The sequence below is a fragment of the Dipodomys spectabilis genome, unplaced genomic scaffold, assembly GCF_019054845.1.
Source record: "Dipodomys spectabilis isolate Male_0828 unplaced genomic scaffold, ASM1905484v1 ptg000108l, whole genome shotgun sequence".
Classification (NCBI taxonomy): domain Eukaryota; kingdom Metazoa; phylum Chordata; class Mammalia; order Rodentia; family Heteromyidae; genus Dipodomys; species Dipodomys spectabilis.
The window spans coordinates 11,297,409-11,310,064 of NW_024870785.1; the positions used below are offsets into that span (position 1 = coordinate 11,297,409).

The window sequence follows — 12,656 nt, forward strand, 5'->3', positions numbered from 1 at the left end:
ATCTGAATAGCTTATTCTACGGTTCTAAAGAAGTTATCCCTCAGAAACTTGAAAGTAAGATGGCCTTCTGGTAGAAAGGTGAAGGTAAATGAAGGCAAGGGTACTGAAGAGGAAGAGGAGCAATCAAAAAGATCCTATAAGACTTGATATTGAATTTGGAAACAAAAATACAGGAAGAACTGTGTTGTAATCTGATAAACACAGAATATTGTTAGCTTCTTTTGGGAGAAAGAAAGAATTTAACAGTCAAGGAAATGCTTAAAAGGGCTCAAGAAGCCAACTCTTGGACAAAGATGTCTTGATAAAGTCTCAAGGTGGACCAGTGGAAAAACTTCAGGAAATCTATGTATTTTTCATTTTCATTCTATACTTACACTCATCTAACTAAAAATTTGCCTTCTCTTTAAGCAGAACTTCAGAGTGAAAGAAAAATGTACAAGTTAGGGTAATGAGTACATCTAACAATTTATTAATAAACTTGCGTTCTGGTGTGTGTGTGTGTGTGTGTGTGTGTGTGTGTGTGTGTGTGTGTGTGTGTGTGTGTGTGTGTGTGTGTGTGTGTGTGTGTGTGTGTGTGTGTGTGTGTGTCTTGAGTAAAGGGAATCTGTTCCTGAGTGTGTGTGTGTGTGTGTCTTGAGTAAAGGGAATCTGTTCCTGAGTGTGTGTGTGTGTGTGTGTGTGTGTGTGTGTGTGTGTGTGTGTGTCTTGAGTAAAGGGAATCTGTTCCTGAAAGTCACAAGTTTGAATTACTGGGGAACAGACTTTGGTCAAGTGGAAAACTCAACAAAGGTTATGTATAGCCCATTATGGGGACCTGTCTGGGAAGCCATCCTTTCCTACGTAATAGTTAACTTGAGGCCTACCTCTGGGTCCTAACATACCAGCATTAAGAGAAAATGAGGGGCTGGGAATGTGGCCCAGAGGTAGAGTGCTTGCCTTGCATGCATGAGGCCCTAGGTTCAATTCCTCAGCACCACATAAGCAGAAAAAGCCAGAAGTGGTGCTGTGGCTCAAGCGGTAGAGCACTAGCCTTGAGTTGAAGAGCTGAGGGAAGCACCCAGGCCCAGAGTTCAGGCCCCATTACTGACAAAAGATACAATAAACATAATGCATAATGGAAAAATTAATCTGCTGTTTGGGCCAGAACTAGAGACAGAAAAATTCTCAGTCTCTGCCTGTTTTGCCCATGGTGGCACCACAATTTATAGAAGGCCTGAAACAAAAGCCTGGAAATGTGATTATAGAGACTTAGTTGTGGGCCCCAGTTATGGAACAGTGAGATAAGTCTCTCTTGGCACCACTGTCCAAGCTTTTTGGAGTTGGCTATTTTCACTCCTAGCATGTTGTTTCCTGTAGGGAGTTGGTATTTTAAAAGATTATTTTTGGACAAAATGTAAACTCCTAGAGCTCTCTTACAACACTGTTCTGCATCAACTTTGTAACATCATGTTCAAAGCTGATTCCCAATATTTCATTTCTATAAACTCTCTTCCTTTGAACCCTAGGATGTAATTCTCAGTTTCTCTTCTTGACTATGTTTTCTCTTCCTTATCATTTCGACAGGATCTCACTATGTAGCCTAGGCTGGTCTCCAACTTCCAATCCTTCTGCCTCATTTCCAAGTGCTGGGATTACAACTTTATTCCTCACCCCTTTACTCTGATTTAGCAGTCTCTTTATGAGAGGACTCTAGATAATTCTGTCCTTGGATTCTCTCCAAGTTTTACAATCTGCAGATCACCTCCACTCTTCCAGCTTCCACTACAGTGTACATGATGGCTGTCCAATAGCACATTCTAAGATAATAGAAATATTCAAATACTCCAATACTGTAGCCACTAGTTAAATATCATTACTGAGCATTTGAAATGTGACTCTACAAACTAAGGAACTGTTTGATTTTAAACCACCAGCCATGAGATTAGAATTCCTTGAATTCTCAACAGAGATTCTTACTACAAGTAAACCTGGGACAAGCAATGTCTACCAACTGATGTTTAACCAAAGCTCCCCCTGGCTGCTACTGATGCATACATGCATGAGGTATTTTCTTCACTTGGGTTTTGGTAGGTGTATAAAAGCTTTGAAAAGGTTAGGGTTTTGTTGTTGTTTTTTTGAGGTTTAGTTACTCTAGCTCAAGAGTTTATAAGGAGTAAAGGAAATGAGATAATGTCCAACCTCCCCTTTTCCAGTTGTACCATCAGCTACCCAGCAAACATCAGAACAGAGATGGTAAAAGACTGAAAAATCAATGAGAGAAATGAAGTGAGATACTGAGTATCAAAAATCCAAGTTTTTAGCCTGGTGCCAATGGCTCATACCTGTAATCCTAGCTACTTAGGAGGCTGAGATCTGCAGATTGCAGTTCCAAGCCAGCCGGGGCAGGAAAGTCCGTGAGACTCTTCTTTCCAATTAACCACCAGAAAAACCAGAAGTGATGCTGTGGCTCAAGTGCTAGCCTTCAACTGAAGAGTTCAGGGGCAGCATCTAGGCCCAGAGTTCAAGCCCCATGACCAGAAACAAAAATGAAAAAACAAAAAATCAAAAACAAAAAACAAAATCCAAGACTTTGTAGCTGGAACAGGTTATTTTATTTTGTTATTATATGTCTAAGTGTTATTCTGTGCCAGTCCTGGGGCTTAAACTCAGGGCTGGGTGCTGTCCTTTAGCTTTTTCACTCAAAGCTGACACTCATCACTTGAGCCATTCTTCCACTTTCAACCTTTTGGTGGTGAATTTGAGGTAAAAGTCTCACAGTCTTTTCCTTTGCCTGGCCTGGCTTTGGACTGAGATTCTCAGCTTTCTGAGGCTAAGACCCCACTGGGGTCTCCTTGATACCTTTGCCAGGGTTGTCTTTGGACTGGGAAAAACTACCTTGCAAAAACTATCAGTCCCATATAGTTTGGGACTGATTACAGAAGTGTCCCATCACACCTTGCTACTTAACTGATGTTTTGTTTTTTTCAGTCATGGGGCTTGAACTCTGGGCCTGGGCACTATCCTTGAGCCTCTTCAGCTCAAGTGAATGCTCTACCACTTGAGCCACAATACCACTTTCAGTTTTCTGGTATTAATTGGAGGTAAGAGTCTCACGGATGTTCCTTCCTGAGCTGGCTTTGAACCACGATCCTCAGATCTCAGCCTCCTGAAAAGCTAGGATTACAGACGTGAGCCACTGGCACCTGGCTTAACTGGTTATTTAAAAAGAAATTTATGAGGCTTCTGTTTGCTACTCCACAAATAGTAGCCACACCCCCATTACCTGCCAGGGAGTCTCTAAAGTAGCTGAGTAAAGGGTTTCCTCTTATCAATTCGACAGCTGACTTGCCCCTAGTCTACTAGATCTCCCGGATAGGGCCTACTGGTATGATGTGTATTTTAGAACCTGTAGTCATAGATTTCTATTAGCCTTTTCAGTATTTCTGCCTGGTTGTCTACTCTGCTGTTGTCTATCGCCTCAACACAAACATCTAAAACCAAGCTTGTTGGAAATAAGGCCTCTGATACATTCAGTCAAATTGCCACTCAACTTCCACTACAGTCCGGAAGAAGTGTTGTGACAAGATTCCCTAAGTCTTCCCCTCCCCTGGAGGGCAGCTGAGGGGACGGAATGGAAACTGCCTGATGGTTAATTCACCTCGTCAAATAAATGTCTCCTCTACAAATAAAAGCCAGATACACATTTTTTCAGTTCTTCATATATTTACAATATAAATACTAATTTATTTTCAAAGTACATATTCTTTATTTTTTTTTAACAACTTGAGAAAATTATCTAGCAAGGGACAGCACTTCAATGGAAAGCAGCTAAAGGTAGTAAGGAAAACGGAACTGTCTGGGGAACAAGAAATCCTGAAAGGACTACGAATGGGCATGAGGACGTGAGCTTGCACCAGGGCTGTGAAGCAGCTTGTCTGCCTTGCTCTGCCATACAGCATGGTAAAGGGCTATTTCACGAGCCAGCAATGTAGCTGGGATGCTGTCAAAACCACATACCAGCAATATAAAAAATACACATGCTTGCATAGTGCATTAATCTTAAAGAAGCTCAACATTTCATTCTCATTCTCAATAGCTTAAAGAAATAGCGCTTAAAGCACACCACACGAAAATTAAAGACTTGTGCATATATTTCAGATTTAAACGTCAAGGTCAAAAATACACAGTATGATTTGACACAGGATTTGTGCTACATTAGAACACTAAGACAAACATCACTTCTGAGTATTAAGAAAAACATTAAATATTAAATAACAGAAATAAAATGTGTAAACACTAATCTAAACAGGGGGTTCTGCTATTGCAACGTGTCCAATGAAGTGGTTTCAACAGTACAAAAAGAATTAGGGCATGAGTGTTTCCAGTCTACTTGGAATTTGTGGGCCTCATTTTAGGAATCCTTAAAAAAAAAAAAAAAAACTGGTCCAGAACAACAGGAAAGGATCTACTCTCCTGATTGTAAAATTGGTACACTCCATTTTAGGCTAAGATTTACTTCCAAACTTGGGTACTGAGCGAATACTTGAAATTGTTATTCCTTATCAACATCGTGGTGAAAACTGAGGGTTTGTTGGCGATTCAGTGTAAGATTTGAGTTCATATGCAGCACCGCTATCAACCTCCATTGACTTCCTAGAGAACAGGAGCCGAACGTCTCGATGGAGGTAGATCTTTCCAGATTTAGAACTCTGGAACCTAAACAAATTTTTTAAAAAATTAATCATTTTTAAGAAACGAGACATTTTGTTTTTCCCTTTTTTAAAGTATATATTAATAAAGGGGGGTTCATTTTGATAATTCCATACATGCATACACACACACACACACATTTTCAATACAGTCCCTCAGTCCCTCTACCTTCAAACAGTATTTGGTGGGTAGGCTTCATGTGCCATCCTCATACATAGATATGTACATACTCTACTCCTCCTCAAACCCCAGTGCCATTTCCCTTCATTCACCCTCTTCTTGCACATTATCCCCCAGACAGGCCAATTGACCTTATCCTATCCCATTGAGTCCTATCCTTCCTTTCTTATTTTAGGTCTACGTTCCACAGATGAGCAAAGGCAAAATATCTGGCTTTCTGAGCCTGGATTATTTTGATTAACATGATGATCTCCAATTCCATCAATCTTCCTGCAAATAACAGTATTTTAATTCTTCTTTTTGGCTGAATAATACTCTACTGTGTGTGTCTGTGTAACATTTTCTTTATCCACTCATTAGCTGTTGGGTACCCAGGCTGATCTCCCAGCTGTTATAAATAGTGCTGAGTCCAGTGGTGTTTGTTTAATGAAGCTGGATATGCCCATGTTTGGTGCACATGTTAACAATTATCATTTCCTCTTGATGGATTGTTACCATTATCAGCATGAAGTGATCTTAGTCTCTTCTGAGTAATTTTTATTTGAAGTCTTTTTATTTTTTATCAGATATGAATGCTGCCTGAATGCTGATATGAATTCCTGCCTGCTTTTGAGTTTCATCTGCTTGGAAAATCTATTTCCATTCTTTCACTCTAAACCAGTGTTGGTCATTATGAATGAAATGTATTTCTGTAGCCAAGTAGTTGGGGCTGCTTTCTTAACTCAGCCTGCAATTCTGTGAAACTGATACAATTAACATTTGATCACCATTTGATTACTATTGAAATTATGTAGTTTTCTTTTTTTTTTGGTCGGTCCTGGGGCTTGAGCTCTGGGCTTGGGCGCTGTCCCTGCGCTCTTCAGCTCAATGTGAGCGCTCTACCGCTTGAGCCACAGTGCCACTTCCGGTTTTCTAGTGGTCATTGGACTTTCCTGCCTGGGCTAGCTTTGAACTGTGATCCTCAGATCTCAGCCTCCTGAGTAGCTAGGATTACAGGCATGAGCCACCAGCACCCGGCTGAAATTATGTAGTTTTTGTCTGTCATTTTGTCATTTTTGTGATGTTTTATTCCTTCCTCACCCTTATTTGATAGTTTAGTGGGATATTGTCTTTATTTAAGGAATGGGTCTCTAAAACTCCTTTATATGATATTTATGGTCTTAAATGGTTAGTGCACATGCTTCTAACTTAAGTGCCTCTTCCTTTGTATTCCCCAAACATTCTTCACTGCTTTCTCTCTTACCATGCTGAAAGGCTTTTTCCTATAAGTGAGTGTAGGTTTCCAATACCATCTAACTTTTCCTCCCTGATTCCAAAGCACATTTCCATTTCCTATCTCTGAGTGTCAACTTTTAGTTTACACCAGCCAATTATACTACTTTGGGCTTCTATACAAATTGATCCATTTCACATGAGCAAACCTCCCATGATCTGCCAGTAGATTAAAATGGATTCCACGCTGGTAAAGTAAGGACAAAAAATATTCATATTTTGAGAACACTCACTGCTATCATCATCAGTAGCTATCTAAATAAAACCTACTATCAAAAGTCAAGATAAAAACTAGCAGTGAGTTGAAAATGGCTATCAAAAAAGTGAGTATGAAACTGCTTCTATCCCCTGCTAATAATGTGATAATGCTAATATTTGTTACTCAGCATCTTTTGTTACTCAGAGTCTTTCTCTGAAATGCTGTGGATTGAACCTAAGGCACTGGGCATGCTAAGTAAAGAATTAGCCTTTCATCACACAAACTTACTAAACAGAAACTTAGCATGACCTATTGTGCTTTCTTGTTTTCCATCAGCATAGCAGAAGTACTCTTTGGGTTTGTGGGTTTTATTTTTAAACTAGGTTAAAGATTTGGTGGTCAGCTGCATGTTAAAATGGAGCAACTGATCACTTTGACTGCAGGAAGGAACTGTACTTTCTGCATCTTGACCCATCGTCAGAATTTCCTAGGCTAAACCAAGTGTAAGGGACACTGTTCTGGCTAGTTAATGTTTCAAAGAATAAACTAAAAATTTTGGACTTATCCTAGTATGAAATATTTTCACATTTTCTTTTCTTTTTTTTTTTTTTGCCAGTCATGGTGCCTGAACTCTGGGTCTGGGCACTGTCCCTCAGCTCTTCAGCTCAAGGCTAGTGCTCTACCACTTGAGCCACAACCCCACTTCCAGCTTTTTCTGCTTATGTGGAGCTGAGGAATTGAACCCAGGGTCTCATGCATGCAAGGCAAGCACTCTACCACTGAGCCACCTTCCCAGCCCCTCACATTAATTTTCAACAGTAGTACCTCAGATGTATGAGGTAGCGTAGTAACCGTTCTGTATGCCGGATACTCTGTTTATTGACGCTTCTCTTCATTTCTTGCTTAACCGGAACAGAGAAAGTTCTTTGTCGTAGGAATGTCTGATGATTGGCTGGCATATCTCGTAAGTCATATATCACAACAAACATCTTCACCACAGTCTTATTAGGATTAAATAAGGTCTGAAGAAACAACACAAAAATTATTCTTTAAAAACAGTGATTTGTTGACGTACCTCAGAATAATTATGCTAATAATTAAAAAGGCTACTTAATAATTTAATCCCATTGGATATAATTCAATTTCAGAAACTAAAATCAATGTTTTAGAAATTCATAAAATAACATTCAATAACCTTTCAAATGTTTAACTTAATTTCTTACTTCACAATATTTTTTAATAAAATCCTGTAATAAAAGTCTTTAGTCACAAATTTTACATAACAATAGAAACTCCTTGTTCAGACTTTCAGAAATAGTTCCTCTAGTTTAAGCAAAATATATTTTTACTAGATTAAAAATTCTAGCTCAATTATTTTTCAAACATAAGCTTTAATGAAAATTTCAAATTTCTCCAAGTGTACTTTAATTTTTCTCACTTTTTTTTTGTGTCAGTCCTAGCGTTTGAACTCAGGACCTGGACGCTGTCACTGAGCTTTTTTGTTTAAGGTTAGTACTCTACCACTTGAGACACAGCTTTAGTTCCGGCTTTTTTGGTGCTTAACTGGAGATAAGAGTCTCACAGATTTTTCTGCAGAGACTAGCTTCAAACCACAACCCTCAGCTCTCAGCTCTAAGCCTCTCAGCTTATCGTAGCCACTAGCACCTGGCTTTTTCTCATGTCTTAAATAGTGAATAAGTAGAATTTTAAAAATACAAATAGAAGCTAAGTGAAAATTAGAATTTCTGTGTTTTGGTTTTTTTGGGGGTCCGGTCGTGGGTCCTGAACTCTGGGCCTGGGCACTGTCCCTCAGCTCTTCAGCTCAAGGCTAGTGCTCTACCACTTGAGCCACAGTGCCACTTCCGGCTTTTTTCTTTTTGCTTATGTGGTGCTGAGGAATCGAATCCAGGGCCTCAGGCATGCAAGGCAAGCTCTCTACCACTGAGCCACCTTCCCAGCCCCAGAATTTCTATTTAAGTTACATATAGTTAGTGTAAAAGTGATTATATATGTTTAAAAGAGGGACTTATCTTTTTGAAACGTTTTCAAGTATATTAAAATAAAGCTCATGATTATGAGACCCAAAGTCAGCTAAGTAATACTTGATATCCTGATTGTATGCTTTCAGCATACAATTGTTGCATTCAGCAATACTAGTTTTTTTATGTTTCATATTTTATTTTATTTTTTATTGTGAAAATACTGTACAGAGGGGTTACAATTATATGGGCATGATAATGAGTACATTTCTTATCAAGCATTGTAGCCTCCTCCCAACATTAGTTTTTGTTTTTAAATCATCAGTATCATAGGCCAAAGTATGTATTTTTAATGAGGATTGAAGTGAATTTAATTGGTACTTGGCTATAAATTGAAGGAATTTTACTTTTAAAAAATATAAAATTTTAAACAAAACCCCAAGCTGCTGATCTGACTTTAACCAAATTACCAACACATCACTAGGTAACTTGGTGCCCGTGCTTTCAGAAGCTCATCCGTGGCACTGGACATCACTCACTGAATCAAAATGAGAAATACATCAATATTATGATCCAATCTTGTAACCACAACAACTAGCAAGCCAGGAGTTCAATCCATGATTATGAATGATTAAGCTTTATAACAAATGAAGGACATACCCAAAGTTTATACTGAAAATTAAGCAGAAAAGCTGACAGTGTCTAAAGCAAGAGGCCAGTATACTGCTTCAGGGATAATGACTAGTGACTTTAACTCTCAAGTGCTATAGAGCCAGAGGCAATCCCACTAGGATTCAAGATCTGTTTACCAACAGATCAGGCCTTAAGATGCAGTGATTCTTTCTCAGTAAACACCTAAGTGTAGGGGAATATTTCACTTCAGTGAGATATGAAATAAACAAAGGTATTGGGACTTGACAAACACTGGACAAAGTTCTTAAAAAGTCTTGCTGGCCTAGATCAGATCCTGAATGTAAGGAACCAGCATCAACTAGGCTTTCAGACTGCAAACAACTAGGCAACAGATTCAGTGTTTGCAGACTGGAGCTCAGATTTGGAGATAAACACAATTGCAAACAGGCCTTGATACTAAATCATGCTTTGGGAAGCCTAGACCAAGGATAAGAAATAACTGCCCAGGGTGACCATGGTTCTCTGGTCAATACCAAAACTAAAACTCTCATCAATACCCAAAAAGCAATGATGCTCTGCTGTGTCATCTGTCAGACCAACATTTCTACTTAGATCTGTTTTAACAATCATTAAATAAGGTGTAACATCTTGAGTCCCAAGTTTTCCTTGGCAGTACTAAGGTCTCCTTTTAAATAGGTGAAATCTCAGTATGCCTTACTATATTAATATAAGACACTGGTAATGGTATGTTTTGTTAGGTTCTAATTATATTGAACATATATCCCTTTATTTTATCTTATGCAAATGGTCATGTACTGTTTTTCTCATGTACTATTCATCTCCAACTATTTTCCTTTTATGGAAGTCCCCAAATGTTCATTCCTGGGGCAGAGCATGGACACTCCAAAGAAAGCTGCAGCCCCACTGTTACTTACCAAAGTTGTTGCAGCAGCAGGAGCAGGAGAAAGGGCTAAGTTCTATATGTATGTGAGAGAATGATTATTGCAATTGTAGGCTATAAAACACATACCACTTGTATTGTTCCTGAAGGAGGTACTCGATAACCCCTTTTACCAAGGGACTCTAAAGTAATCACACCCTTGAAATAAAAGAAGACAAATTGAGTACACATGCATATAAATTACTAAAATAAAAATAACACACCATGTAATTAAAAAGGATTCAAAATTCTATTTCTAGGGAAAGATATTCAAAATACATTAATAAGATATATTTTATGAATATGAAATAGTGAGCTTTCCAACTGTAATGAAACAATTTACTATTCTTCCTGGATATGTTAAAAACAAATATTATATAAATGGCTATGCTCCTGAAAATTTCCATTGATAAATAAAGGCAAGAAAGTTTCTTAACCAAAAAATTAAGAAGGTTACAGGAGTATTCCTGAGTCTTAGGGGAGAGGGAAAATATAGAAACAAAACAATTCGTTGGTCTTTGGACATATAAAAAGTAATAAGTAAGCCGGGCGCTGGTGGCTCACGCCTGTAATCCTAGCTACTCAGGAGGCTGAGATCTGAGGATCGCGGTTCAAAGCCAGCCCGGCCAGGAGAGACCGTGAGACTCCTATCTCCAATAAACCACCAGAAAACCGGAAGTGGCGCTGTAGCTCAAGTGGTAGAGCACTCGGCTTGAGCTGAAGAGCTGAGGGACAGCGCCCAGGCCCAGAGTTCAAGCCCCACGACCGACAAAAAAAAAAAAAAAGTCGTAAGTATGAAAAGATCTAAGACTTGACTGAAAATGAAGAAATTCCTTAGTCAGGGAGTTAAGCTATATATCTGAATTTCTGAGTACAAAGCAAAATAAAAATGACATTTAAAAAAAAGAAAAAAATAAAAGTTTGGGACTCAATGGTTCCTGCCGGATAATTCTACAAGAGATATTCAAAGTAAACAGTAGAAAATCAAAGTTTAACCAGCATTTGTGGTTTGTTCTATCCAAAAGCCATATAATTCCATTTTCTGAGGACTAATGTTTCTTGAGAAATAAGCTTAGCTTCCTTAACCTAGATCGTAGGCTTTTGAGTTTTCACTTAATGATGATTTTAAGAATCTAAATTGATGTTAAATCAGAACACAATGGATTGAAAGTCTAAGAGCTAAGATTTGAGTCAAAGTGAAAGCTAAATTGGAGTCTTTTCACTAGAGAAATCTAAAAGAGAAAATTAGAAGTAGTTAGTCTGGTACTCAAAGAATGGTCCTCAGATCAGCTTCATCAATACCACATTTGATTATTTTAGAAATGCAGAAGGTTGTACGGAGGCTGAGATCTGAGAATCACGGTTCCAAGCCAGCCTAGGCAGGGAAGTTTGTGAGACTCTTATTTCCAATATACCGCTAGAAAACCAGAAGTGGTGCTGTGGCTCAAGTGGTAGATTACTTGCCTTGAGCTGAAGAGCTGAAGGACAGCACCGAGGCCCAGAGTTCAAGCCCCACGACCAACCAAAAAAAAGAAAGAAAAAGAAAAGGAAACAAAAGAAATGCAGGAGGTATGGCCTTCCTCCATCATATACAAACTGTAATCTGCAATTCAGTAATACTCTAGATAAAGCATATGTACATTAAAGTGTGAGAAAACTTTCAGCATGTGGAATAGTTGTTCTGAGGAGTCCAAAAAATAGGGGGAAAATATAAATTTTAAACAAGAGCAGTTCAAATTGAATGTATGAAACCTCAGTAACTGGGATAACCAAATGCCTTCAGTTGGTGAGTATGATAATTCTTAAATAATGAATAATGATAATTCTTTAAATAATGAAGGCTGATTTTACTTATTAAAACAGGAGTAATACTTTTCTTTCAATTAATTAAGGTAGTTAAGTAGAATGATTGCATGTTATACACACACATTTTATGGTTCTATCACTGTATACCAAACACGCCAACCTTATGTAAATATAAAACAGGACTGTCCCAAGAGGTGTCATTATTTGGTGGATTTAGAAATCAGACTACTTGGGAAGTAAAGAGTAGGCAATGGTGAAGGTGAGTAACTCAACTCTAAGTATGCAGCACCTAATAGTAGAACACTATCGACACATTAACACTGGAAAATGATGATGGAAATGGACACTGAAGAAATGGAAATGGAGCCAGGCGCTGGTGGCTCACGCCTGTAATCCTAGCTACTCATGAGGCTGAGATCTGAGGATGGCGGTTCAAAGCCAGCCCAGGCAGGAAAGACTGTAAGACTCCTATCTCCAATAAACCACCAGAAAACCGGAAGTGGCGCTGTAGCTCAAGTGGTAGAGTGCTGGCCTTGAGCTGAAGAGCTGAGGGACAGCGCCCAGCCCCAGAGTTTAAGCCCCACAACCGACCAAAAAAAAAAAAAAAAAGAAATGGAAATGGTTCCTGACAAATGCAGTTTATCACATGGTCATTTAGAATATGAACAGTGATCATGTGTGAAAATGGAACAATAAAAGTAGAGACAGTTTTGGAAAGGGAAGGAGGATGATGTAGAGTAATGGGGAGTGAGCCTATCAGGTTTATCATACATATCGTTTATGACAAGTATATTATTTTATAAGTATATGGACACGTCAACATGAAACTCCCTTGTACTAATTGATATTAATAATAAGCCTCAACAAAAATGTAACTAGTTATCAACAAACTGAATCCTTAACCAAAACATAATTATTCATTAATACTTTCTCTAACACAATTTGATATACTTTTCTA

General features: G+C 38.5%; 1 protein-coding gene and 1 long non-coding RNA gene across 5 annotated transcripts in view; both read right to left on the reverse strand.

Moving 5' to 3' along the window:
* Nucleotides 1-3,702: 3,702 nt before the first annotated feature.
* Fam214a (family with sequence similarity 214 member A) overlaps nucleotides 3,703-12,656 on the reverse strand; it is a 72,422-nt gene continuing 63,468 nt past the window's right edge. For all 4 annotated transcript variants that reach the window (XM_042687450.1, XM_042687452.1, XM_042687453.1 and 1 more), the window contains 3 exons: nucleotides 9,983-10,051; nucleotides 7,166-7,362; nucleotides 3,703-4,695 (listed from right to left, as the gene is read on the reverse strand). In XM_042687450.1, coding sequence (XP_042543384.1) covers nucleotides 4,542-4,695; nucleotides 7,166-7,362; nucleotides 9,983-10,051 — 420 coding nt within the window. In that variant the 3' untranslated portion in view covers nucleotides 3,703-4,541. The remainder of the gene's footprint in view (nucleotides 4,696-7,165; nucleotides 7,363-9,982; nucleotides 10,052-12,656) is intronic.
* On the reverse strand, nucleotides 8,630-9,880 carry LOC122114350. Its single transcript, XR_006148567.1, has 2 exons — nucleotides 9,108-9,880; nucleotides 8,630-9,075 (listed from the first exon to the last, which is right to left on the reverse strand). It is a non-coding gene; the product is annotated as an uncharacterized LOC122114350 (long non-coding RNA).